Raw genomic sequence first — 27,583 nt, 5'->3', positions numbered from 1 at the left:
TTTAGGTTACAAGTGATCTTTGCAAAATTTGATGAAGTGAGAAACTCTGGAAATATGATGATTAGTACTAGTGGTGAGTAAGCAAGACCATCTATTGTTATTAAAAATGGAAGGTGACTAAATCTCATTTAAATTATACTTAATTTTTATTTACTTGGTGGAATTACTGGCATTTCCAAAGTGAGGCTTGGGTTGACTACTCTAGAAATATGTTTGTGGCTATAATATTAAGTTTTGATGTTGATATGTTACTATAAACATTGTTTTCTTGTCTTTTGAAATTTAATATGCCTGATTGCTGCACTATTTTGACATACTTCCATCCCCAAAATGTCTTGTAATAATGGCAGTTATACTTTCTTTAAGCAATTTGCATCACTGTACCAGTGCGCAAACTGTTGCAGCTCCATTGATATATTACATTTACTCAATTATAAAACAACTCCCCCAATAACTAGATTCTGTATATGGAAAATTTATAAATTTGTTAACATTTTCCAGGTATAGCATCTAATTAGCAGAGCTTTGTCTTGAATTTGTCCTCCTCCCACTGCTATAGCAGGGAAAATCTGAGGGGTCAGGTAGCCCCTTTGTCCCCTCCCCCCAGACTTCTTCCCCCCCATTACTGTCAGACCTTGCTTTCCCTGAACACATGGAAGTGAGGAGCAAATTTGAAAAAACTGACCTTGAAATAAATATAGTTGTAGCAGTTTGCATATAGTACCCATATACTTCGTTCATCCAGAATTGATGCATGGTACCATTTCTTTAAACTGCTGCAAGTTTTAGCATAGGTACTATGTAAACATACACGTAAATAGCACTTGGCTATCTACTTATATAATACAAACTATGAATATTAGTTCAAAGCCAAAAGGCCCATTATTTACCATGTAGTTCATTGCGATGGGCCCCAGCATTGTTGATAGCATTTTAAGCCATGTGAACCCATGGCTCAGCATTCCTCAGTATATGTCTGTACTCTAGACACCCACACAAAAAATCTATTTGCTAACTACCCTCCACCCACTCATGACTGAAACAAGGTGTTCTTGTTATGAGTCCTGGGATCCTCCAGAATTTACATGCAGTTGAGACATAGGGCATCTTGGTCTGGCTTCACCTCATGGAGTGCAGGGCCACACTAACAGTTTGCAACAGGCTGAGAGAGGGGGTAACGGGGATTCTGGGTGAACTGTTTGGGGCCCTGTTTGGTGATGTTTTTCTAGTATTTAAGGTTGGTAGAGAAGCAGGACTCATTGGAAATGGGGAAGAAAGATGCAGCGTAGCTGTGCGAGTGACAAGGAAGTAAAAATGGGGCATGACCCAGTGTAGTGGCTCACCATGACTTGACAAAGAGTTGATGCTGAGGGGGATTGTGTTCTACCATACATTTTTTATTCAGATGGGTTATACTGACTTATCTTTTTGCAGGTTGCTATCAGCGTGTTTGTACAATATGGCCTGTGTGCTTTATAGTCATGCTCAGTGTTGACTATATTTTAATCAGCTTCATAGTTAGTTTCCACTGATGAGCACATGCTGCTTTTAACAGCAGTTCAAAGATAGGCAGTGTATTTATTGCAGCTTTCTTTTTGTGTGAATGTAGGATGGCAGACTTTCCCTCCCATGCTTATTGTGGAGGGACTTTGTCTTGGGATTCAAGTAAATGTGGTAGTTGGTCTTTAAAATATCTTCTAAAACTTCAGAGTATTTTCTGCAGTCTTGAAGTTGTAACAAAGTAAGATTAGATTGGATACCAGGAAAATTTTTCTTCACTATTGGAATAGTGGGGCAGTGGAATAGACTGGCTAAAGAAGCCATATCACTAGCAGTGGTCAAGAATAGGTTGTACAGACATTGGTCAGGGATGGATCTAGGCAAGCTGCACTCTCAATTTTTTTGCCTGGTGGTCCAGGTTGGTAGTGCCCAGTTTGTCCATTGGGCAGATCCAGCCAGTGTTCCTGTTCCCATGCCCAGGCAGGCACAGTGTGCAAAATCTAGCCATTTGGAAGAGGGTGAGGGACCAGGCTGCACCCACTGCAGCCCTACAGGTTAAAGAAGCTTGACTTAGCCCTGTGATGGCAAGGGGGCTGTCACAGGGCACTTAAGTGCCCTGTGCCTGAAATGGAAGCGACCCAGGAGAGGCCCCTAGTGGTGAGAAGGGGGAGGCTAAGCTGCCGGTCACCAAGGCAGCACAGGTGCTGGTTGCCGGGGCAACCACAGTTGGTCAGCTGATCGGAAGGGGGCAGGCCCTGGCCTATATAAAAGTGATCCCGGCTGAGGCCAGAGAGGCAGTTCCCCACTTGCAGCCGAGGAAGAGGGAGCTCTGCTGGAGTAAGCAGAGCAGAGAAGCCTGATGGCCTGAGCAGCCTCTGCTTGATGATACTGGGTGGAGGAAACCCTGGTAGGGATATGAATGATGGTTAGCCAATTGGCTTAGAATTTACGTTGTAGCCCAGGAGCTTGAGTTTTCTATATTGTAGTTGTATAAGACCGGAGGACTGGGTGAGGCTATAAGGGGTAGGAGGAGGCCTCGTGGGGGCTCCACGGTAGTGTGGAGACCCTGCGCCAGAGAGGGTGCAGCGTTTTGGGGTGTATCGACCCTGGCCCCAGTGTGGGCAGTGTCGTGAGAGGAGCCCCAGTGTGGGCTACGAGAGTGAGAGGAGCCCCAGTGTGGGCGCGGGCGCAAGCGTGGGGAAAGGCCCCAGTGTGGGCGGCAGCCGCAGGACAAGCCAGAGAGTGCCCATGAGGGCACGGGCAACGGAGAAAGACAAGCCAGAGGACCCGTGAGGGCACGGGTGACTGTAGGACGCGTAGCCCCAGAGGTTATAGTACACAGTGTCATTGAAGGCAGGGCACAGACTGGGACATCTCAGGGCACCGTGCCAAAGAGGGTAAAAAGGCAGCCTTCCTTTAACAATATCAACATCAAAGATGTGGCGGGCAAGATGGTGAGGGTGCATTGAAACCAATTTGGCACGATAGGAGGCACTAGGGGAGTTCACGGCCGCCCCTAGGTCGCGCCCTGCCACAGGGGCATAACCCAGCCCTGTGGGGGAAAGAGGCATGGCCAGGCCCCAGTTGGGCCCCATTGGGGGGGAAGGAGGCAAGGCCCAGTCCTGATCCAGAAGTGTGGGTGGGATGTGGCCTGGCCCAGCCCACCAAGTAGGACTTGGGGATTTGGAATTGAGCACTGCCAAACTTCCTGATCCATGGGAAGCTCCATGGATTAGATGCGATGGCTCTATGGCCAGAGGTTGAGCACCCCTGGTCTAGGCATAGCTATGCCTATATTCTCCCATGGCTGTTTCCCATGTTTCTGGGCTTTCCTGATTTGTGCACCTCTCCCCCCCACCCCTCTTCTACATGTCAGTGTGTTTTTAAACCTTCCTCAGAGGCACTGGTTATTGGCTACAGCCAAGGCTTGGGACTTTAACTGGGGTGTGCTATTACTTCTGCTGGAACTTAAACACAAAGACTCCTGGGTAAAGTGTTTTTGACCCTCTGCTCAGGGCCAGACATAACCAGATTTGGAGTCAGGAAGGAATTTTATTGTATAGTCAGATTGATACAGACTGGGGATTTTTGCCTTGCTTTGTAGCAGGGGTGTGACCCTTTTCCTAGGATCTCTTGAGCATATATTAACAACCTTTGCAGTAGGATGTTAGCTGTAGTGGTCCCCCTGCTTTATCTGTGTCAGGTTACAGTGTTATGTCTTGTGTTGTGTCAGGGTTGATTGTGTAGTTTTGTTAAGAGATTACATAATGGATTTGTATAGGATGGTTTGGATAGGAATAATTCTGCCTTGGACTAGATGATCTTCTGATGTTCCTTTTAGCCCTACTTAATTCTACTATACAATTAGGATGTTGCAACATATTTTAATATTGTATGTGAAATTCCTTTTTATAAATATTTTTGGCTTTCTTTTGGAGTATGTTTCTTCCTAGTAATTAAACATGAATAAATATATCTACATATTTTTCTCAAATGAAAATTAATTTAGTGATTTTAAATAATTGTGGCAAAATTTTGAAAGCTACTGTTGTTAGAAACCTCCATCTTTAGGATTTTTAAATTTCAAAGTAAGACTCTCATTTTTTCACTACAAGAGAATATTTGCCTTATGGGTTTATTTTGTGGGGCATGGTTTTTTGGCGTGTTTTTTTTTGGAACTTTAAGCATTGGTGCATTTCACTGAAACAATCTGTTATCTAGTGATTTCCATCTACAAGTTCCCTGCTCTATCTTTAGCGTATAGTATGTTGTAATAGTGAAGGATCAGAAACCTTATTCTATTAATTAACAAATTAGTTTTGTATGTTAAGTGAAAACAATTTGTAAAACTCAGCAGTACAACTAATATATATTGTATCAGTGATTTTTAATATGATTGCTTTATGCAGTTTTCATCATGTATTCATTTTTTGTCTTTGCTGTAAGCAAATCCTGACACTTTATAGGGTTTTCCATCTTTTTCTTTGTAATTGACGCATTCTGTTTTTCTACAGTTGATACTTAAACGCTTCTTCTCGTTCTCACTAACAGTTTTTTTTATCTAAAATTCCTTGCAGTTTCTTTTCTGAATCAGCTATTAAGACTGCATCATCATCATAACACAAGTTGTTCAAATTCTGTCTGCCAGTGATCAGCCATGATAAATCCTCAATCTCCCTCAGTATTGTCTCACAGTTCAAGTTGAAAAAGTCAGGTGAAAAAACACAGTTTTTGCCTTATGCCTCTCAATTTGGATTAAATCAGTTTGTTTTCTGCTGTGGTTTGATCCCAATAGAGGTTTCTTAAAATTCTCAAGTTTTTACTATCCATATCCAGTTCTTCCAGTATTTTCATTAACTCCTAATGCTTGACTCTATCAAAAGTTTTGGTATAATTAGTGTTCCACATTTTCAGTTTTTTCCAATTTTCACTGGTTAAATTCTCTGATTTTTTTTTTTTTTTTATATATTTTTTATTGAAGTTATTTGGTTTTTACTGATTCACGTGTTTTTCAGTTCGCTCAATTTTACGGGGTACGGTAAAATCCCTGTTAACCGGTATAAGTGGGGGATGGCTGGAGGGTGCCAGTAAACTAAAAGTGCCGGTTACCTGAGGCACAGGTTTCTGGCAGGGCAGGGGAGAGGGGCATTCTGGCACCTGCCACATGGGGGCCAGGGGAGGGTGGCTGGAGCCATTGCCTGGGGGTACAGAGAGGGTGGGAGGGGCTGTGGGAATCCTGCGGGGGGTGCTGTGGGAATCACTCCTGTGTCGGGCAGGTCCCAGCTGCGCCCCAGCAGCTCCTGCTGTAGCCTTGCCTTCGGAGCTGAGAGGAGAGCCCAGCCCTGCTCCCTGTGGTGGGTGCCGCACCCAGATGCTCCTCATGGGCTCACAGGGCTGGAGCTGTCGCCCAGGGGTGTAGGGCTCCCGGCTCTGCCCCTGCGTGGGGAGGGAAGAATTGGTGCTGGTGCCAGGGTCTGGATCAGGATCGGGTCCTCCCCCCATGTCTGGCCATGCGCCACTCCCCCCAGCCCTTGGGTTGTGCCGTGCTGTGGTGCAGACAGGTGGTGTTGGCTGCTCTTGGGGCCGCTGCAGCAGGGGCTGGGGTGAACAGGGGCAAGCTGTGTCACACTCTATCCCCCCCAGCTGTGGAAGGAACTGTAAGTGGATATGGGGCAGGAGGGTGCAACTTGTGCTGCTATGCACACATTAGGGGGGCTGTGCCAGGCTCTTCCCAGAGGGCGCGTGCCCCCGGCTCTGCACCCTAAACAAGAGCAGGCTGCTGCTCAGTGCCACAGGCCCCACTCTGCAGCAGCAGCCTGCTGTCATCCTGCATGCAGATCTAGGGGCATGCGCCCCTGGGAAGAACCCGGCACAGCCCACAGCACTCCTAGAGTGCACGTAGCAGCTAGCGCTGTCCCACCCCCACTGACAGTTTCCTCTGCTTTTTTCCTTGCTGCAGCTCTGGGAGCAGCTAACGGGCTGAGCCCCACCCCTTCCGTAGTCCCAGCTTTACTTTGTCCCTCCACCACTGCCGCGGGGACATATTATTATTTTCCTCAATTTATACTGATTTCTTTTTCTTTTTTTCCTTTTTATCCTGATTTCAACTGGTTTTTTGTTTGGAAGATAAACCCTGAAAAATTCCCAGATTATTGCATTTGGTAAAACCATCACCACCCAGGGTCTGGACTGATTTTGGTTCTGTGCCCCTTGGGAAACACAGGTCTAGTAGTCCTTGAGGGGTATTTGACCTGCTGCAAGAACTTGGGGTGCTTCCTTCAGTCTGAAGCCCAAATAGTGGTCTCCCTTAGTCAGCCAAACCAATGGGACCCCAAGGCATAATCTAGACTCTCTCCCTATAAATCTCTCATGCTAGGTACAGAGGAGAACTTTACTGGTTACAAGTAGTAGGTTTGGAATAGGGTACAGGATAGAGCAATATCAGAGGAAATACCTTAGTGACATGGTAGCCTTTGATCACACATCTGAGTTACTGCAAGATATATATCTAGTTAGATCTCGAATAGGGTACTCACAAGTATCATCCATAGGCAGGCAGAGATTCCCTCTGGAGGCAAGCAGTTCATTGATCATGAGTTTCAAGAGAGATAGCGAGTTCCTTTTGAGGGTCCTCTTTATGGCTGCTGCCCCTCCTCCTCCTGGACAGTATTTAGCTTATGTAAACCTTATGACCTCATTTACCCGATCCAATGAAGGCCAGCAGTTGTTGGTTGCCAGCCAACTAATTTGAAATGCATCACTGGTTATGGGGTAGACTGGCTGGGTCTCTAGCCCCCTACCAGTCATGATGACATTGCTTAGAACAATAGGGAGTTTAAACCCTCTCATCCAGGTGTGTGAGGCCAGTCATGTAGGCAGAGGGAGCAGGTTTCCCCCGCCCTCAGGAATGTATCCAGCTCAGGTTACAACTTGGGGTTACCTGAAGCCAATGGGGCCATGGGTGTTTGCCCTCTACAGTGACCATAGTAACCAGATTGTCAGATTTGGTCATTAGCCTGATAGCAGAGTTTGGGAAGAAACAGAGATGGCATTCTGCTACAAGCCCCTGGGTAAGCTTTCAATTGTTGAACTCCAGTTCTGAATCTTCTTTTGATGGTGATGTAATCAGTTTGGTTTCTAATGTTATTGCCAGGACCTTTTCATATATACCTTCTTCTCAGGTGGTGTTCCAACCATGTGTTCATAATGACTTTATCATTTGTAACACACCAATGAATCTATTTCTCTCCTCTTTCATTTTTCTCTCCAACTCCGCAAGGTCCAACAATATTATCTAGTTGTTCACAGCCAACTTTTGCATTTAGATCTCCCATTGCTATGACCACTTCTTGAGGTTTGCATTGCTTTTTTACTTTATCAGGGTCTTCATTGAAACTATCAATGTCTTCCCCTCTTTTAGCTGTTGGTACATTGATTTATATTATTGTAATGTTGAAAGGATTAGGTTTTATTTTCACAAGCATCACTCTACTGGATATTGCCCAAAAACCATGCAAACGTTTTAAGGTTTCTTCATCTAAAATCCACCCAACTCCTCTTTCATTCATTTGACCTCCTGAATAGATGATCTTCATGTCTTCTGAAACAATAATTCCAGGCTCTTTCCAGCATGTTTCACCCAGACGTAGAATAGTGATCTTTAATCTCTTCATTTCATGCTTGACATTAACCACTGTCCCAATTTTCATAGATTGTTAGGGGCTGGAACTGACCTTGCAGATCATCTAATCCAGTCCTCCTGCTCTAGACAGGAAGACAACTGGGGTGAGGTGACCCCAGCGAGGTGAGTGTCTTGTCTCCTCTTGAAAACCTCCAGGGTAGGTGATTGCACCACCTCTGGAGGGAGGTTATTCCACAGTCCGGACACCCTGACTGTGAAGGAGTTTTTCCTGGGATTAAGCCTGAAGTGGCCTTCCAGGAGTTTGTATCCATTGGTCCTGGTCTTCCTTGGGGGGGTGCCCTAGTGAACTGTTGTTCACTGAGCTCCTGGTGCACTCCTCTGATACAGCAGTAAGCTGCTATCAAGTCCCCTCTCAGCCTTCTCTTCTTTAAGCTAAAGAGGCCCAGGTTCCTCAGCCTGTCCTGGTATGGCTTGCCTTGCAAGTCCCTGATCATACAGGTGGTTCTTTTCTGCACCCTGTCAAGCTTTTCCATGTCTTTATTGAAGTGCCACACCCAGAACTAGATGCAGTACTCCAACTGCAGTCTCACCAGTGCTGAGTACAGCGGGAGTATCACTTCTTTCGTTTTACACAAGATGCATTGGTTGATGCATGCCAGTGTGGTGTTTGCTTTGCTGACCGCTGCCTCGCACTGATGGCTCATATTCATGTGATGGTCGATCGCTACCCCTAGGTCCCTTTCAGCTGTGGTGCAAGTCAAGCTGTCACCATCGAGCCTATATGTATGTTGAGGGTTGTTTGTCCCCAGATGGAGAACCTTACACTTGGAAGTGTTAAACTTATCTGGTTTCAGTCTGCCCAACTCTCAGGCTTGTCCAGGTCTGCCTGTATATGCAGCCTATCATCTGGTGTGACCACACTGCCCCATAACTTGATGTAGTTTGTAAACTTGGCCAGCAAGCTTTTCCCTTCTCTATCCAAATCATTGATAAAGATGTTGAAAAGCACTGGTCCAAGCACAGATGTAGAGTTCTCACTTTCCATGTTGTCACATTGACTGCTCCCTTGAGTGTGGACAGTAGCATGCCGACAGTCAGGAGTCACCTGTCGCACATGACTATCCATACTAGGTGAGGTATCCTCACCTTTTCTGTCAGAGACCCCCTTCACGTTGTTGTGGATTTTCTTGTTTTTGGTTGTTTTTTTTTCTCAATTCTTGAAGATTATGCTTGGCAAAATACTGCAGCAGGTTGCCACTTCTTGTTGCAGGTTGCAGTGTTCAGCTAACTTGAGCAAGTCTCCTCTATTATTGTCCCAGTTGCACCAAGCATCTGCCAGATGAGATGGTCCACTGTTTTGCACCCCCATTGGCTTCAACTGTAACCCTGGTAAGGTGAGGCTGATTGGTGCAATGCCTTGCCTAAGGGCAACCCAGAGGCTGCAGTAGCTCGAGAGTATCTGTCTCACTACTACCATAATAGTTAAAACTGTCCTGCTTCTGGATGCAGTTTAACACAGGCCTAGCCCTGCTTTTTTTTTCTCCAGTAAGTGGGTACGGAGGGTGGGGGGATCAAAGCCAGGGGGACTGGGGCTGGCTTGGGGCCAGTAGAGCTAGGGTGGGGGGTGAGCAGCGTGGCCAGGCCATGGCGGGGGGAGTTGGGCTGGGCCAAAGGGAGTAGAGCCAGGCTGGGATGCAGGGTGGGAAGGGGCACAGGCGGGTGGTGGCTGCCTGTCCCCATACCTGGATAAGGCTAGGCAGGGGCTGGGGGTGGGGGAAGGTCAACAAGTGCAAGGTAATGCACCTGGGGAAGAATAACCTCAACTGTACATACATAATGCTGTAGATTGTTCTCTAAAAATGACAGCTCAGCACAGTGGTGACCAAAACTAATAACATTTTGGGTATTGTTTAGGAAGGTAATTGAAAACGAAAACTAAGAAGATCATGCCATTTTACAAAAGCATGGTTCACCTGTGTCTTAAATCTTGAGCGTAGATTTAATTTCCACATACGAAAAAAGATGTAGTAGAATTAGAAGAGGAACAGGTAAGAGCAGTCAAAATGATTGGGGCCCTGGAGTTGCCGTACCAGGCTAGGACTCTTCAGTTTGGATATGTGTGGGGGGAGATATGATAGAGGTCTATTAAATCCTGAAGGGTGTGGACCAGGTGAACAGGGACCTGTTGCTTGCCAAGTCTGGGTGGTAGAGCTAGGAGGCACCCACTGAAATTAGTAGGTGACAAGTTTAAAACTAACGAGAGTACTTTTTTACACTTTGTGTAGTTAACGTGTGGAATTCATTGGCACAGAAGGTGGTGGAGGCAGATAGCATAGCCAGGCTCAAAAAGGGACTGGATAAATTCATGGGTAATCGGTCTATTAATGGCTGTTGAGTAGAATGGTTGTAGATGTTTCCTTTGACTTCTGTCTCTAAACCAATAATGGTGGATGCCAGGGAGGGTAGTTAATAAGGAGATAGATCATTCTAGAGACATCTGGTTCAATGCTCTCCCTTTATATTCATTATTACTGTCCATCTATTACTGACACTGTCAGAGACCAAATACCAGATGAACCATTGGTCTGACCCAGTATGGCACTTCTTTGGTTCCCATGGTGGTAAATCATTTTGAGATTCTCTGAGTGGTCAATGCTGTATGAGTGTGAATTAATATTCCCTTTCCCTTTTGGTGATGTGGAATCAAAATCTCCCCAATACAGTTTATTTTATTTTAAGTCAGACCAAGCTTTTCTGCACTGCACTGGGCATGGAAATAGTGACATGGCAAGAAGGCTGCCTTGTATGCAACAGTAAGACTCCCTATAGCCTGAAAATAAAGCTTAGAACTTTTTTCTTTCCCTTTGTACTCTGTAGAGAGCATGGATTGGGCTTTAGCAGTTGTATTATAGAGCATAATGATGAAACAGGACAGTTATAAAGCAAAGATAAGCAAATGTTCACTCACCACACGCAGAATTTTTTAGTAGAATTCTCATTGTTCATCTTGAACTGTTTATGAAAAGTTTTCTTTGGGGGGGGAGGGGGAAAATATCTATCAACAATAGCAGTATTCAGCAGTGGTCAAAGTAATTATCAAGCAAAGCCAGGGATTTTTTTTTCTTTCTTAATTACAATAAAGTTGTTTTTTTCCTAAATTAGTTCTGCTAAAAATGTTACTCCATCAACGTTCTACTTTTTAATCCTGTCTTTCATAATCTTCAAGATCAGAATCCAAACTGATCCTCTTGCGTACCCATATACATCTAAACCAGGGCTACAGATAGAATTATAATTCATAGTTAATTTCAGGTAGTATGATATAGATTAAGATTAATATAAATATTATAGAAGTTGAGTCTGAGCAAGAGAATGATGGTTCTGAGGGCTAGCTGTTTGCAAAACTGAATGAGTCAGAATAATTCAACATTTTTTAACGTATAAAAATATCAGCAATTCCTTACAGAGCAGGGGCATTTACTCAGAATTGTGCAGTTACCAGTAGGTATCCTGCTTTGTGGATAGTTGCTTGTAAGAAGTAGAGGTGTACCAATACATTGGTCTGATATTGGATCAGATGCAAAGAAAACTGGCTGTATCAGATATCGGCCAAATGGAGCCAGTAATTTGGCTGATTAATGCCTGTGCTGCACGCAGCTTCAGCACAGCACTTGGGCAGCAAGGAGCAGAGCCGGTCGTTCTGGTGTGGTGGAAGGGGAGAGAGGAGGGAAGGGGTGTGGGGCAGGGCAGATCAGTGCCTCCTGCGGTGAGGGAGGTGGGGGCGCAGACCTGCAGCTTGTGGGGGGGGGGGGCTCCTGCCCCAAAAGGGCATGGGGGCAGGGAGCAAGTGCCCCTTGAATCTGTGTGGGGCAGGGTGGGCTGCAGCCAGGACTGTGCAGGGCTCCTCTTAGTGGGGGGCTGGACTCGGAGCAGATGCTGGCAGCACTGGGAGGATGCTGCATCGACCCCAGATTTCACTGCTGCTCTGCTCCCAGCACCGCTACCACCAGCTGCCTGATGTAGCCCCTGCTCAATGCCCTGCCTCCACCCACCTGCTGGGAAGAGCTGGGTCTGCAGCTGGTGGTGCTGGTAGTAGAGCAGTGACAAAATTTAGGGTGGATGCAGCATCCTCCCAGTGCCTGCTCCAATCCCAGCCCCTACCCTATGCAGATCTGAGGGACATTTGCCCCCCACCCTGTGCTCTTCCAGGGTGCAAGCAACATCAGGAGCCTCCCCACCCCCCAAGCTGCGGCTCTGGCCCTGCCTAACCTGCCTGGACAGTGCCTGCCCTGGCCCCTCCCTCACTGTGGGGAATGTTGACCTGCCCCCCCTCCACACCCCTTCCCTCTTTCTTCCCTTTCCACCACACCAGACTTACCAACTGGAGGCAGCTGTATCAAAAATCGGATCCGTATTAGCTGATATGCCTCCTTAAATATCAGCTATCGGTATGTGCCCCAAAAATCTCTATTGGTGCACCCCTAATAAGAAGCAGTGTAGAAGAAAGCATTTTTTGATGTTTATAAAAGATAAAGGCTGATGTTGATATAGTCAAGATGTGGGAAGGTGATAAATAGGGAGAGGTAGAGTTATGAAGGGCCATGAATATAAAATTAACCTTGAACTTCCAGGTAGAGCAGGGGAAGTAGTGGACACTTGAGCAGTGCAACCTCTGAAGCTTTGTCATTTCCTGGTTTTGGGAGTTTCCTAGGTTCCAGAAACAAAATGAAGAGAAAGTTTGAGTGTTCTGGATGGTTTGAAAGGGAGCTGGATAAGGGCAGTTCTCACTCCTGTTCATTGTCTTCCCCAAAAACTACACTGCAGCTTCTTAGGTCTCCTGCAGCAGTACCTGGTTTGGACTGTAAATTAATCTGGGATACAGCTGAGGTAGCACTTGGCATGAGACAACTGGTGGCAACAAGTGAGATACTATGTACAGAATTACAAACCTTTCTTTTTCACTGATTTTTGCCAGCGCAACCTTACCTTATCTGAAGTTCTGTCACTTCTTTCTGTATGGTCTCAGAAATCCGTAGGTCTGCTAGTTCTCGCTGATAACAAACTTTCCCCATTTTTATGAGATTGTACAAGAGAAAGTTGAGGGTTAGATCCTTGAGGAATGTGACGAACTGCAGCTGACTAGGGTTACAGACAAGGAGAATGTTCTCAGGTTTGATGGATGCAACTCTCATGGGAACCGACTACTCAAAAGTCATCTTCTATTGAAAAATCAGTGCTGGAGCTAAGCTGAGTAATTACATGGCATTGGATCACTGGTGCATGAACAGGGCAGAGAAGAATGTTCAAGAGCTGACACCTTCAAAACCTGTGATTTGAAAAAATCCCCATGCTGTAAATTTGGAAGGAAGTTAGATATAATTGATAAGCATCGCTGCCTCATGTCTTCGCACTGAAGCAGCATTATTGAAAGTGTTGTGAAAGAGTATATCCACAGGACTAAAAATTGTACATGGAGTTGATCCATGTAAAAATCCAAAAGGCTTTTTAATCTCACCTCAAAACTCAATGATGCCTGTAAATCATTCCTCAGTGACTGGACACTTGGAATGCCATAACTGCTAGTGAGATTAACCAGTCTTCAGTCGCTTCATGTTACCCTGTCTTCCCCCCATCACTTGTTATTATTGTTGTAATATCCAGGGAGCCTTATCCCAGCTGCACTGCTGCCAGTGAGTAAGAACCAAATAGAAACCAAAATGGCCTTTATTCATTGTCATGTGGCTGCTCACTCCGGCTAACCAAGGGGATAAATGCGAGGGTATGCAAATCCAAACGTCTCCTGAAAACATGCATTATTATTTGACCCGTGAAATCACATGATAACAGAAGCAGACACACAGCTAGAAGGCATTCCTTTCTCTTGAATATTACTTTGTTTCCATTTTACTCCATTTTTGTCAATGTGAAAGTCACCCAAGAAGTTAGACCCTGGTTGCTCAGATATTGAATGGAGGTTGTATATACTGTCACTGATTCATGTTTTGACACATCCCAGTTATCCTAGGATGCTCACTATATTCTTGTTACATTTTAGGATGGGTCTGATCATCATTTAGAGTAGATGAGGAAGCACCTGCTGAAACTGGAAGGAGCAGTTGTAGGGGTGAGGTGTCGAAAGGAAAGGGAAGAGGGTGGAAGTGCATGGTTAGTCTAGCAAGGTTGCCAAGGCAGGTATAATAATCTCTTTTGCTTGCTCAGAAGGCTTGACTCCACTTTTCTCCAACATTGAGCAGGTGATACACCACACATCATTCATTTAGTAACTTATCTCCAACTGAGCTTTGATATACAGGTTATTTTTTTTTCTTTCTGCTTATGAGTTTCAGTAGTACTGAAGACACTCAGCGGCCTCTTCCCTGCCTGCTAGCATTGTGGCTTTTGGTGGATGTTAGAAGTGGACACCTTTTCTTTAGATTGTCTAATTGAACTAATTGGTTAAATTAGCTCCTATGAAGCTTTGGGAATTATGACTTGTTTCATATTTGGAATAATGCTATATGTTTTTTGTTTTGTTTTGCTTTGGTTTTGTTATAGTGTGAATCCATACTGCTTCTGCTATCTCTTAACTGTAGTGCCAGATTTTGTACCCGTTTTTTTTCCTGTGGAAATTAATGTATTCCTGTAAACTGAAGAAGGTACTTTAAAGCACCTCCCCATTATTCAGCAAACAGATATCCATTTCTATGGAAACAGGAGCAGCAGCCAGCCTCAGAGCTGTTACAGCACTTGTTTTGCTGGCTGGAATTTGAAAATATGATTTCTTTTACAGAATTTAACAGACTTGCAAAATCTGTTCTGCTTTAAATTTAGAGAAGGAAGGATTAAAACAAAAATAATTTAATCAAAAATCTTTCTTCTTGCTCAGTTGGCATAATGGTTTGATGGGAATGTAATTAAATATGTTGATGCGCAATCTGTGTAGTTTTCCCAGCTCATAGCATGTCTCTGCTTAACGCCTATTGTAGAATATTTAAATATGTCACAGGATGAAGTGGTGTGCAAAGTTGGCTTTTTGTTTGTTTGTTTGTTTTTAGTGTCATTTCTGTGACAGCTGTATTACAAGTGAAAAAACTATGCATGGGCAATATGAGGTTTTTAAAAGTAGCAATTAAAACTTTATGGTATCATATGAGATGGTACCTCTTTTGCCTTTTATTTTGCTTGTTTTCCTTTAAGTTTGTTTCAATGCTGTTTTCTCCGTTTGAAGTCTAGTTACTATGGAAACAGCAGTGACATTGATATTGTCAGACCTCCCAAATGTGAAACAAAATACATTTGTATAGAAATATTTGGAAAATTTGGAAGTTTGGTGGCTTTTGTGACCATATACATGATATAACTACTGCATAAGTTTTCTGCATGCCAGTCCAGGCTGGCAAGATTTTTTTCCAGATGTGTTGAGTACCTTTATCTCCTGTGACTTCAGTTTGCATTGTAATGTTAGTGAAGTTCTGCAAAACACTGCCTTTACTTTCTTAGTTGAGTGCATGTTGCAGTTCAGCATTTTTTCCTCATTTTATGTTTGTCAGCCACATGGTAGGGAACCATAGTTCTGGAGAAGGCAACTTTAAAAAAAAAATGAAAATATTGAATGTGTCTGCTACAGTATTTTATTCTTTATTCCTTTAGTATGCCATGTAACATTGTAAGAATATATACAAGCATGAATCATGATTCATTTTTTATAATAGATTTGTAAAGATGATGTCACACAACACATGTTTAGCAAGCTGTTGCTTATCTGGCTGAAAAGCAGGGGAAAGTTTTTGCTAGTTTCATGAAGGTTTGATGTCTCAGTCGCATCACTGAGTACGCATCTCATAAAGCCGTCTTAAGAACACTTACTGTAGAAAAGGCATCTTCATATTAAATAAGTATGATACTTGTTTCATTTTTCAAAGTACAGATTTTATCTAAAAGTCTGCTGTTTCTTTTTATGTTGGAGTAGCATGAAGTGGTATTTGCTGAGAAACAAATGGTTAAATTCCTTTTGTATAAAGGTAGATTTTGTATGCATTTTTTTATCTTTCCTGTGTATTAGGAAGCTCTTGTGTGCTTCTCGATGGAACTGGCAAAAAAAATTGTTGTGCTTCTCTTGTACAAAAGATACATTGCAGCCTTTTTGCAGCTGCATGGTTGGTTGAGGTTGTGTCACCGTCTCCACCAGCGGCAGTCCTCGTTAAATATGATCCAGCGTTGTATACACAGAGAAGCCTTTGATAGTCTGCCTTTGACGTGATTTGTTTACAGCAACCAGAAATGTTTCTACCCAATAAGAGGTTAATTGAGAAGATTTGGAATATTACTATTTGTGCTGTTCTTGTAGTTTTGTTTATAAATATTATGGGATAGTTCTAAAGGGATGAGAGAGTCCCTTTTAAAAGATGCAAATCAAATAATCCATCAGATCATGTGATTGTCACTGATTGCATAGAAATCTTTAGGGAATAGAGGCAAAAACTGATTACTGAACACATGCCTTGTGTTTTGATGATTACATTAAAAGTCTCCAATAGTACAATGTACATTGGCTGCAGGAGGCTTATTTAAACAAAACCCAAAAATGACTGCTAGAAGAGAGATAAAAAAAAGACCTCAGTTTAATCAGATGTGCACCGTGACTAGTTAAGCTGGAATGGTACTGGGTATGTTAGTTTGAAGGGATTTTTCTGCAAGAGGTAGGACTTGTATTTTGAAATGGTGGAGCAGCTGTTGGCTATTGCAGCAGAGAACTGCAGATCTGACTGGGTCACAGTGCTCCGTCTCCATGCTGCACTGGGTTGAGTGTGGCGCAGGCATATACATATAATAACTCAGTTGCTGTTATTTGATATCTTGGCTCATTCAGAAAGCTCTTAGCAGCATCTGAATTGTACGATGGCTGTTGGAGATGGTGAGTAAGATTTTTTTTTTTTTTTTTTTATGGCTTGGGTATGTCCTGTTTCATGTATACTCATATGAATTGAAACAGCCTTTTAGTTTTCAAGATCTTTTGGACCAGTATAGCTGGGCTTTTTGTGAAAAGCCTATTTATGTAGTTTTGCCTTTTTCAATTTACTTGAGCTTCTGTGAAGTGAATAAAATGGAGAATAGCTATTTACCCTGTAAACAAAGTATCAAAATCTGTCATCATTTTGTATGGGGAGTGAAATCGGGTTGAGGAGGACATGTCATGTGTATGCAAATGACAGGGCAGTGTCTGAATCTTTATCATGTGAAGACAGCTCCTGGAGGTATGACAGATTAAAAAAAAATTTTTTTTTAAAGCAAGGTTTAACCATGTCAAGTGCGTTACAGTCTTTAGCATGGCAGGTTGACATCTTATCCTGATGTGGTTAGCCTGAGCCAGAGTCCCATCATGCAAGGTTGATGCAAGCAACTGAAGGGTTTCTTTTAGGCACTGAGGGTATGCTCTTTTTCAGTTTATTATTTTAAAATAATGTCTATGGACTTCTTGCATATTGTATAACTGTAATAATTATTAGTTTGGTGTTTCCCATGTGCATTTTTGTATTTTTCATATCTGGTTTATGAAAAATGCTACTCAAGTGCTGATTGTTTTTAAAAATGAGTAACTGATACTGAATTTAGAGTAATGCGTATGTTCTAAGCCACTTAGCCTAAATACTATATTTTTATAAAGAAATATGTGATTAGTTATATGGCTAAAATAAGAAAAATTATATGTATGGAGGAGTTTTACTTTATTCATAAGTACAACGGCAGTTTTGCACAAGGAGTATTATATTGTGGACAAATTGGTTTTGCTTTTATTATACACAGTGCATGTGAAAAGATAACAAACTAGTAGTAACTTGGCTTTGCCTGGCACTTCTGCATTTTTTTTTTCTTCAGGCTGTAGCCTGACCACAGTAAATTGGTAACTTTCTAGCTGTATAGTCATTTTCAGATAAGTTTTGTGAACTGTACATTTTTATATTTATGTGTGTGTTTATGTATATTGAAAAAAAATTACTTTCCAACACATGATACCTGGGTTTATACATGAATCTTGCTGAAACGCCTACCTCCTTGAGAGTTTCTTTTCTTAAGGAAGCCTGAAGCTTATGTAGAGGTTGGACTTGAGTTTTCTATTAGGCTGGTCCTTGCAAGTATTGGGAGTATAATGCTATGCCCACTATAACATTCACTTTTATTCTTTTTTAAAAGATTGCATATTGTTTACTAGCCCCAAACATAAAGTATTGTTGGTATTTTGAGTCCATTTAGTATTGTTGTTTGTATTGTTTTTTTAGTAGAGGGGTTACTTGCCATTGTTTCCCTGTTGGTCCAAATAGTTTTTTGATCTTTCAAACATTTGTTGTTTTTAGTTTTTCCTTATGAATAGTAAGCTGCATTATTTTCTTTGGAAAAAGATCATAACTTTATGTTTAGAGGGGAAACATATTTCAAACAGTTTAACTGAGGTTTTATGGGGAATATCTTCATCTGTATTGTTTTTCCATAAGGTGCTACTTACATGAATATTGTGAATATGGGTTCTGATAACTTGCAGATAAAGGCTATAAACCATAGCTTGTTAACAAATAAACAAAGCTCCAAGCTTTCTGCTGCTCTCTGGCTGCAGGTTTATAGCACTGGGGGTGGTTGTAGAGCTCTTCTGTATGATTTGATTCGTCATTAACAGAAGCACTAAGAACAAAGTACTGTTCAAGCAGTCAGCTGATGTTCTGTGTAGGAGCTTTGAGCAATAATGCCAGATACAATTAACAGTATGTAGGATGATTATTTAGCTGTTCGTCTTACATAAGACAACTGCTTACTACATTTATAAAGAATCTGGTCTTTTCATACTATGGTGGGGAATGATTAGAATAAAGAACACATTAGTAAATACAGCAAAATTCTTCGTTCTTTTAAATAATTTAAATGGAAATTTTGCCAGGTTGGTTTTCTTTCTTTTTTTTATAGAGGCTGGGGCTAACCCAATTAACTTTTGCAGTATATTAACAGGACTAACTTCAGTCTTGTTTTTAAACTCTCAAATACTACAAATGTTATAGTTAACTGTAGCTTTTCTTTTCCAGAAGAAAGGAATAAATACATCCATTGTGTCAGTCTGTGGATTGGAGAAGCCTTTTTTTTTAGTTCTCAGTTCTTGGTATTATCCTGAAAAATATAACACACACACGACTGAGAAAAGTGCTATTAAATTCACTATACACTTGAGTCAATCAGCTTTGATTAAAAATAAACCCTGTGATATTTGGTATATGCATTTAGCCATAGGGATGTTAATGATTACATAATTTATATCATTTTTCCTACACAGATTTTTCAGGTATTTTAGTTTCAGGTCTTGAGAGAACAATATTTTCTTTTCATATTTTTCTCAGAGTTTTCTGAAGAAGGATGAAGAAATGTAAACTGAGAGAGTTGAATCAATTTTCAGCCTTAATTTTATTTCTATTTCCAGTATTAATTTAGATAATGATTACAGGAGAAGAGTAGTCAGGCTGTTTCCTTCCAGGTTAACTACCGTAACACCTTCAGTCTTCTGTTTGAGGAGTGCAACATGAAAAAATATTACCGCTTTTCAGTTTCACTGCATTTAATACACGCCAGCATGACAATATTCAGTCTCTTATTTATCAGGACATGCTTTTGTGAATGTAGGTGTGTGATCTGCAAATCGGAATCTGAGGCTGCTGAGGAAAGTTAGTCCAGAACCTTTCTTGGAACAGGATTTCTTTTGAGCTGCTCTTTGAAGAGGATAATGCATTTCTGTTTTTATCTGTTGGTAACAAGATTAGGGATTTTAGGCATAGCTAACAATTGCAGCATACTACATCATCGATGTAGGCCACTCCTCTTCAGCTAGGAATACAGAGATTTTTGTCAAGATTTGTTTTTCATGTTGTTGGATGCTAATTAGTACTGTTCTCTTCTGTTGCTTTAGAGGCAGAATTGTTCTGCTAAGATTTTTACTAAGAAAAACAGAATAAGGATAAAATGTTATGGTTAAAACTAGAATTGTGAAGCAGATGAAGATTGAAGACCTATTTTAGTTTTCTTCAGATACCATGTCAAATAGATTGTATAATCAGATCTAGAGTTCTGAGACTGTCTAAACTCAAAATCATATTTCTCAGAGGGCACACTTGTTAAATCCTAATGTATCTGAATAATTAGCCTATTCCTGTTGCTTCATACCCATGGAAGGGAAAGCTTATCTACTTACCACTGGGATTTCTTAATACAATTGCATCTTATTTGCAAGGTATTTCATACTAGCTTTGAGCGATCGTCATATTCTAGATTGATCTCAGAGCCTAAAGTAACTGGCCACCTAGTTCCTTTTATTAATAATGCATAACCCTTACTAGTTATGCATAACACTTTCTGCTTTTTAACATGTTCCTTTACTATTAAGAAATAAAATCCTAAAGTATGCGAACACTTATACCCTGTCTTACTGTTCCCTGACATTTGTCGCTTGAAACGGAAGATGGTCTCTTACTAAGTCTTTAATCTGATTTAGTACTTTGTGAAAAATTTGGATATTGTACAACGTAATGATACTTCTGGGTGGGAAGATATAACACTGAAGATGTATGTAGTTTTAGGTATGTTTGAGAAATGATATATTTTAAATTTAAAACATGGGGGGAGGTATGTGCATAACTTGCAGGTGGGGGGAGCAGAGACAAACGGCAGGACCACAGGTGTAGCTGGAAGTTGACCAGCCCCAGTGCAGGTCCTTGTTCAGCCCTGGTGCAGGCAACGGCAAGGGCATGAGCACTGGCAAATTCCTTTTGGCCCTGCAGACCAGATCCAGTGGTTCCATAGGCCATGTGTCACTGACCCCTGCCCTATATAACAATGTAGTTGGAAGAAAATGCAGAGTACTGTCTGTTACCACTGTCCCACCCATTCAGACTTAAGCAGTTTTATAAGAGGTTTATGTCAGTGAGAAAAAACAGCTACTTATATTCAGAATGAGTTGTTATAAAATATAGTTTGATGTGAAAATAGTAATTATTTTTGTTGTGTGTGTTCCATTAAAATTAATTGATAGAATTAAATGTTCATAAGAGAATTCTGCTGTATTTATGGAGACAGTACTTGTTACAAAAATCATATTTGAATATAGAAGGTACTAAAAGAATCTATCTTTTACAGCTTTCTTTGAAATATTCCCCCTCTTCTTAATATTTAACCATCTTATTCTGATGGCAAATGTGTAATTTGTCTAAAAAGAGAAAAAAAAATACTAGCATGTATGTTGTGGAAGTAGCTTGTGGACAGAAGAGTATGTGCTGCTAGAATATGAAATCAGTGTTTTTAAAATGCAGTGGAAGACAGCAGAACCAAAAGCTTTTAAAAATGAAATATTCTTCCAAATCTTTGTTCCTCCTGCCAAGTTGCTAGTAAATACATTGCCCTTAAAGTTCATAAAACACAAACAAACAAAAAAACGGTGCTAGATTAAGGAACTGGAAGTGAAACACTTCCATATCCATAGGACAGCAGCAGAAACAGTTCTCAACAGTCTTAACGCAGACCTTACCAAGAGACAACCACCTGTTGGCTGGTTCTGATAGTAGATACATTCACGTAGAATAAAACAATGCAAGTCAGGAGTGGGCAATTATTATTATTGACAAGCTGTTGAGGGCCACTTGGGTAGTCCTGCCCCCTGGCAGGTGCCCTGCCCACTGATCGCCATCTTGAGACTGGAAGTCCTGCCCCCAAACCCCCAACCTTTGCCACCAGAAGTCTCTCCCCTTGCCCCCAGAAGTACTCCTTTCAGCAAGGGGTTTTGCCATCTCGGAACCAGAAAAATACCAAATCATATTCTAAAAATCGAACATCTACAACATTCATTAATTTGATTTCAAAAAATATTTTTGTCCTGATTTACATGTGTTTATGTAGTGTACATAGAGGTGATTGCATAGTAGCTTAAAATGAAGTCTTACTCTTCTATATTGTTGGGGAGTGGAGGACATGGGGATGGGTAGAGGTTTGTGGAGGGGGTGTGAATCTGTGTGGGGGTTTTGTGGGGGAATAAATGTGGGGGTGTGGTTGTACGGTGAGGGAGCATGTGGAGGGGGTGTGGATATGTGGGGTATGGGTGTGTATGGGGTTTGTGGGGTGGTGTGGGGGGGACAGATTGCTGGGATGTGTGACAGGGTGTGGGTGTCTCTGATTCCAAAATGATCGTGAGTCATCAATGTGACGGAGTGATCAATAAGGCTAGCTGCACTTTATCATGACAAACAGGTTCAAGGAGGTGATCCTTCCCCTCTATGCGGCACTGGTCAAGCCACAGTTGGAGTGCTGCATCAAGTTTTGGGCGCCGCACTTCAAGAGGGATGTGGAGAATCTTGGGAGGGTTCAGAGGAGGGCCACTTGTACGGTCAGAGGCCTGCAGGCAAGGGCCTATAAGGAGGGCCTGCAAGGGCCTACTGAGGGACCTAGATCTCTTCAGCCTTTTCAAGAGAGGGCTGAGAGGCAATCTTGTGGCTGCCTACAAATTCATAGGGGAGGATGGCAGGGAATAGGAGATGCTCTGTTTATTAGGGCACCCACTGGAGTAACTAGGAACAATGACCACAAATTGATGGAAAGCAGATTTAGGTTGCACGCGAAAGAACTTCTTCACAGTAAGGGTTTCCAGAATCTGGAATGGGCTTCCAAGGGAAGTGGTGCTCTCCCCTACCTTAGGGGTTTTCAAGAGGAGACTGGACAAGCACCTAGCTGGGGTCATCTGACCCCAGCGCTCTTTCCTGCCCAGGGCAGGGGGTCAGACTCGATGACCTACTGAGGTCCCTTCCAACCCTAACATCTATGAAACGCAGACTTCACACCTTAACCAGCCACAAGTAAAGCCGGGGAACCATGGCAGTCAATGTCCAGCTCCTATAAAATGTTGTCACTATATTAGTGCTTCCCAAACTTTTCCTCAGCATAACCCCATTTCTGGCTCCATTACCTCAGCATGACTCCATTTCTTCAGCATGGCCCCTCACTCCCAACCCATAGTCCCTCACCCCCACACCTCCATTTGATGAAGTTGCAACTGTTTGTGGTCACGACCCACAGTTTGGGAACTACTTTTACAGGAGATGCCAGGTAAACGGCCATACCCCCACTACAGAGGAAGGCAACCCCCACCCTCCCCCCACTGTCTGTAGCAAACTGACTGTGGGCTAAAATTCCTTACTGGCCCCGAAATGTGGTGATCAGTTTGAACCTGAGTGGAGGGCAAGACCCTCCAGCCAGGAACCTCTGGCTGAAGCATTGGCACACCCCAGTCGAGGTCCCCAGCCTTGGCTGTAGCCAACACTGAGTGCCTCTGAGGAAGGCTTAAAAACACCCTCACACATTTAGCAGGAAGTGGGAGGGAGGGGAACCGGCAAAGCCCAGAAGCATGGAAAATACCCGTAGTAGAACACAGGCACTGCTATTACCTAGGTTATCCCTAACCAGTGGCTGTCCAACCTCTTCTTGGACTTTCCATCCATTGAAGGTATTTACAACTTCCGTCGGCAGCCTCACCTAATAGTGAAGAAGTTTGTCCAGATACCCAATCGAAGCTTGCTCTGGTGCAATTTCAAGCCATTGGACTGAATCTTTTTCTCTGCAGCAAGAGAGAAAAGGTACTTTCCCTCTTTATGGCAGCAGTATCTGAAGACTGTTGTCATGTCCTCTCAGTTGCCTTTTCCGTCTCTCCTCGCTTTCCAGCAATTCACTTTCCAACACAGTCATTATCTTCGTTGTCTGCCACTGGATCCTCTCTGTCTTTAAAAAGAATGCGAAAAAGTGTTGAGCCCAAAACTGCACGCAGTACTCCAGCTGAGGCCTAACCAGTGCCAAGTAGGGAGGCTCCAGTGTCTTGCACCTAATGCTTCTTTTGATGTATCCCAAAACTGCATTTGTTTTCTGTGTGGCTACATCAGACTGCAAATACATTGAGTCTGATCTACCAAGACTCCCAGATCATTTTCCATAGTGCTGCCATCCAGCCAGGTGTTGCCCATTTTATTTGTGTTTTTTGATTATTCCTCCTGGGGTGTAGCGCCTTGCATTTGTCCACATTGAACTTCATCTTCCTAGCTCTGGCATTCCAATTTGTCAAGATCCTTCTGAATTCACTTGCATCGTCTGTGTTCGCAGTTCTTCCAATTTGTCATCTGCACATTTGCTGCATGAAGCTTTCTGTGCTAGCATCCAAATAATTTAATAAAGACCTTGAACAGCACTGGGTCCAGGACACCCCCCCCCATGGGACCCCACTCAAAACCTTCTGCCATTCTGACAGGGACCTGTTAATAGTTACCCGTTGCTTGTAGCTATTGACCCAATTGTATATCCACCTTCATACTAATTTTGCCCAGCCCATATTTCTCCAGTTTGTTTATGAGAAGGTCATGCAGGACCTTGTCAGAAGCCTGTCAGAGCCATCCCTAGGGGTGTGTGGGGCATATCAGCCTATGCAGGGCCCAGAGAGGGGTGTGAGCACCCGGAGCCAGTGGAGCGGGGGAGAGAAGGGTGATGAGTGGCTGGAACTGGTGCTGTTCAGCAGCGGTGGTGGCTGTGGCGGGCTGTCTACTGCACTGACCATGGGGGCCCAGGGCAGTGGTCCTGATTTTTCCCTCCCCCCAGGGATGGCCCTGCTTGCTGTAGTCCAAATGCACTATACTATATCCACAGCATTCCCTTCATCCACCGATGTAGTTACTTTGTCAAAGAAGATCGAGCTTATTTGACACTTCATTTTTCATAAATCCGTACTGGCTGCTTGTGATCAGCCTTTCCTCCACCAGGTGCTTGCAAATAGCCTTCCTTAGGATATGCTTCAGTAACTTCCTGAGTGTTGAGGTGACTAACTAGCCTGTAATCCTTGGGTATTTCTTTTTGCCTTTAAGAGAGGCACTATGTTGGGCCTTTTCCAGTCCTCTGGGGAGACCTGTCTCCCATGACTTCATGATCATTGCCGAGAGCTCTGAGATCTTCTCTGCCAGTTCCTTCAGGACTCTGGGAGGAAGTTCATTCAGACTTTAATTCATTCAGACCCATCAATAGCTCTCTGGTCATCTGACCTTTGTTACCTCTTCCCTCAGCTTGCCCTCATTTGTATCCAGATAAATCTTTATTTGGTGACTGGCTGCAGCTTTTTTTGTGTGAAAACTGAGGCAAAGTAGCAGTTGAGTAGCTCTACCTTCTTTGTGTCTTCTGTTAGCAGCTCCCCCTAATGGTTAACACTGAGTCCATAAGTTCCTTCGTCTTTCTTCTCTAGCCATCAATCCTATAGAATTTGTTCTTGTTGTATTTAGCCTCCTTCACCAGGTACAGCTCATTCTTTATCTTGCCTGTATTTTTTCCTTTTGCATTTGAGGCATTTTAGAAGCTCCATGTAGAGCCACACGCGTCTGTTGCCATTCTTCTTGTGGTTCTGTTGTTTTGGGGCAGTATATCTCATTGTCAGTCTGTGAACATAATTCTCATCAGTTGCCAGTTGCACTGATGTGTGCTGCTTATTATATCAATAAAACTGTAGGACCACTTTTTCATCAAATAGAATTTGTTTTTAAAATAGCTGTTAGATTTTAATAGAGTATGTCCCTATGTTTAAGCTATCTGAATGAGAAATCAGAAAATGACTATACAGGTTCAAGGGCACACCCAAGTTGTTGACCCATGTGCAGAGGTTTAACCAATTCGTTATATTCAGTTTTCCGCATTCAGTGGGTCGTTATAATGTTCAAATGAACTGGCTTTGAAAAACTGAACAGTAAATATTTAAGTGAATTGTACACTCTTAAAATTGTCACAGTTGCTCTAGAGGACATATGGCATATTTCCAATAACTACACATAGTTGGTGAAAAATATGAAAAATCTTTGAAATCCATACAATTTTGCTCTCTTACATGAACCTTTGAAAATCACCCAAAGTACTTTTTTGTGGTACTGCAATATGCCTTTTTTCATCATCTTAGCTGTATGAGCTCAATATTCCAGATACTTGTATGCGTACTGGATAAGCGTTTAATTTCATTACTTGATTCCAGTTATAACTTTTTTGCCTGTTGCTTACATTATAAAAAATATGGGTTATTTACAGATTGTTTAAGTATTAAAAACTGCATGGCACTTCTCTTGTCATTATAACATAATTGCCCTATTGTGCACTCCACTTGGATTTCTAATTTAATTTACTTCCTTTTAACTGCATAACTGGTGAAACTGACTGGGCTGTCATTTCCCAGTTTTCTGAAGCAGTCCTGAGCTGACCAAGGTCCCCTCAGTTTTGAGGCTACTATTAGAAGTATGAAATGCCCATGAGAAAAATGGTGAAAAACGCTAGGCTATGTGCAGGTGTTACATTTCTATTGGGAAGACCTCTGCAGATTCTAGGATAAAAATAACCCATCTCCAGCCTGATGGAACTTGCTCCCAAGTGACTGAAGGCTTTCCTGCTGCTTGACTTCTCCTGTGGCCCAGGAAGAGTTGAGTGGTGAGCAGATGGTACCTATGCCTTCCTGAGATCAGAGTGAACCTGGTCTGGGGAAGTTTGGGGAGCAGCTACTGCTTGCCTCCATCTGGTCATGGGAGGAGTTGAGCAGTGGAGAATGCAGCCCCCAGCATTTCTAGTGGGCAGAGGCTTTGCTGTGGTATTCTAGTCCCTCTGCGAACAGGAGGCCTGGAGCAGCTGGTGCTTCCCATGCTTTCCCTTAGACCAGGATTGCTCCGATCAGAGGAAGGTGGGAGGAGCAGGAGAGAGTGAGCAATTGTATGCTGAATGCCTTTACTGCTCCTCTTCCTGGAAGCATTCTAGCAGTAGAAATATTTTACCACTAGAAATGAATACTTGTTCATGGCCTTAATGAGATGCAAAAAGCATAGCAGGATTTTTCTATGGTTAATGAACATAGTTTAGGTTGAGTTTGGTTAGATACAATCCTGACGCTATAATCTTATGGTAAGTACATCATAGACACATGTATTCTTTTACAGGTTAGTATGTTTGTGTGTGTGTGTTTATAATATCAAACCCTAATTCCTCAATTTAGAAAAACAGTGTTTTTATGTTCCCTTTGAGCCAGTGAAACTTGAGTTTATATCTAAAGGTAAATCCACGAATTAATTCTCTGCTGAATTGAAAAAGATTACTGACAGGCTGAATTGAAAAAGATTACTGACTTTGTGTGTGTGTGTGTTGTGGGATGCGGTGCTGGGTGCTTTAATTAGCAAGTTATGCTAATTAAAAGTGCCCATGCATCATGTGTCAGGGTCCTTGAGCTGACAACATGGCAGCGGGGTGTTTTGAACTAAAGCTCATTGAACGTGTTTTATTTCAGAGTGGCTCACCGCCATTTTTTTTCTGCGTGGAGATGCACTGGGAGGCTGCTGCATGTGACATGGAATTCTGTCACAGTGCATCAATTTCTGTGCTCCAGCAGATTTGACTAATAGAGTCTGCTCCAACACTTTGGATTTCCAGCGTGTTGGAGCAGGCTCTGCACATGTGCATAGGAGCTCAAAGGTTTTAAGTTATACACTTGTGTCTTTCTTGTGTGACTTACTTCTGCATTTACTGCTAAGAGAGAGAGGTGTGATTATCCGTGTTAGTCTGAAGTTAAGCAAAAGGCGAAGTAGAGATGCATAAGCTTTTGGGAGTATCACCTCATTTCATCAGATTAATTATAGTGGTGAACTGTGGTCTTCAATTTCTCTTTTGGTTATAGATTAAGATCTCTTTCCCTCTTTTCTTTTGGGCATATTAGGTAGCTGGAAGAATATAAAAGTTAAACTTCTAGATCTGACTGGGGGTTCAAATCTGTCCCAACATGGAGGAAAGGCAGCAAGAAGGCACAGCAGCCCCCCTGGCTCTCCAGGGACCTAGCGGACCTCCTGTGGCTAAAAAGGAAAGCCTACAAAGGATGGAGGA

The 27,583-nt window shown here is 42.7% G+C and overlaps 1 protein-coding gene across 19 annotated transcripts in view; it reads left to right on the top strand.

Annotated features, from left to right (window-relative positions):
• CLASP2 (cytoplasmic linker associated protein 2) overlaps positions 1–27,583 on the top strand; it is a 220,451-nt gene that overhangs the window by 44,178 nt on the left and 148,690 nt on the right. For 18 of the 19 annotated variants that reach the window (XM_019537881.1, XM_019537785.1, XM_019537770.1 and 15 more), the window contains one exon: positions 6–73. In XM_019537881.1, coding sequence (XP_019393426.1) covers positions 6–73 — 68 coding nt within the window. Of the gene's footprint in view, positions 1–5; positions 74–16,418; positions 16,557–27,583 lie in introns of those variants that run through there. The other variant, XM_019537907.1, reaches the window with a different exon arrangement.

Source organism: Crocodylus porosus, unplaced genomic scaffold (assembly GCF_001723895.1).
Source record: "Crocodylus porosus isolate Cpor-Errol unplaced genomic scaffold, CroPor_comp1, whole genome shotgun sequence".
Taxonomy (NCBI): Eukaryota; Metazoa; Chordata; order Crocodylia; family Crocodylidae; genus Crocodylus; species Crocodylus porosus.
Note: the sequence above shows the minus strand (reverse complement) of the source record. Positions and strands in the feature narration are given on the sequence as shown.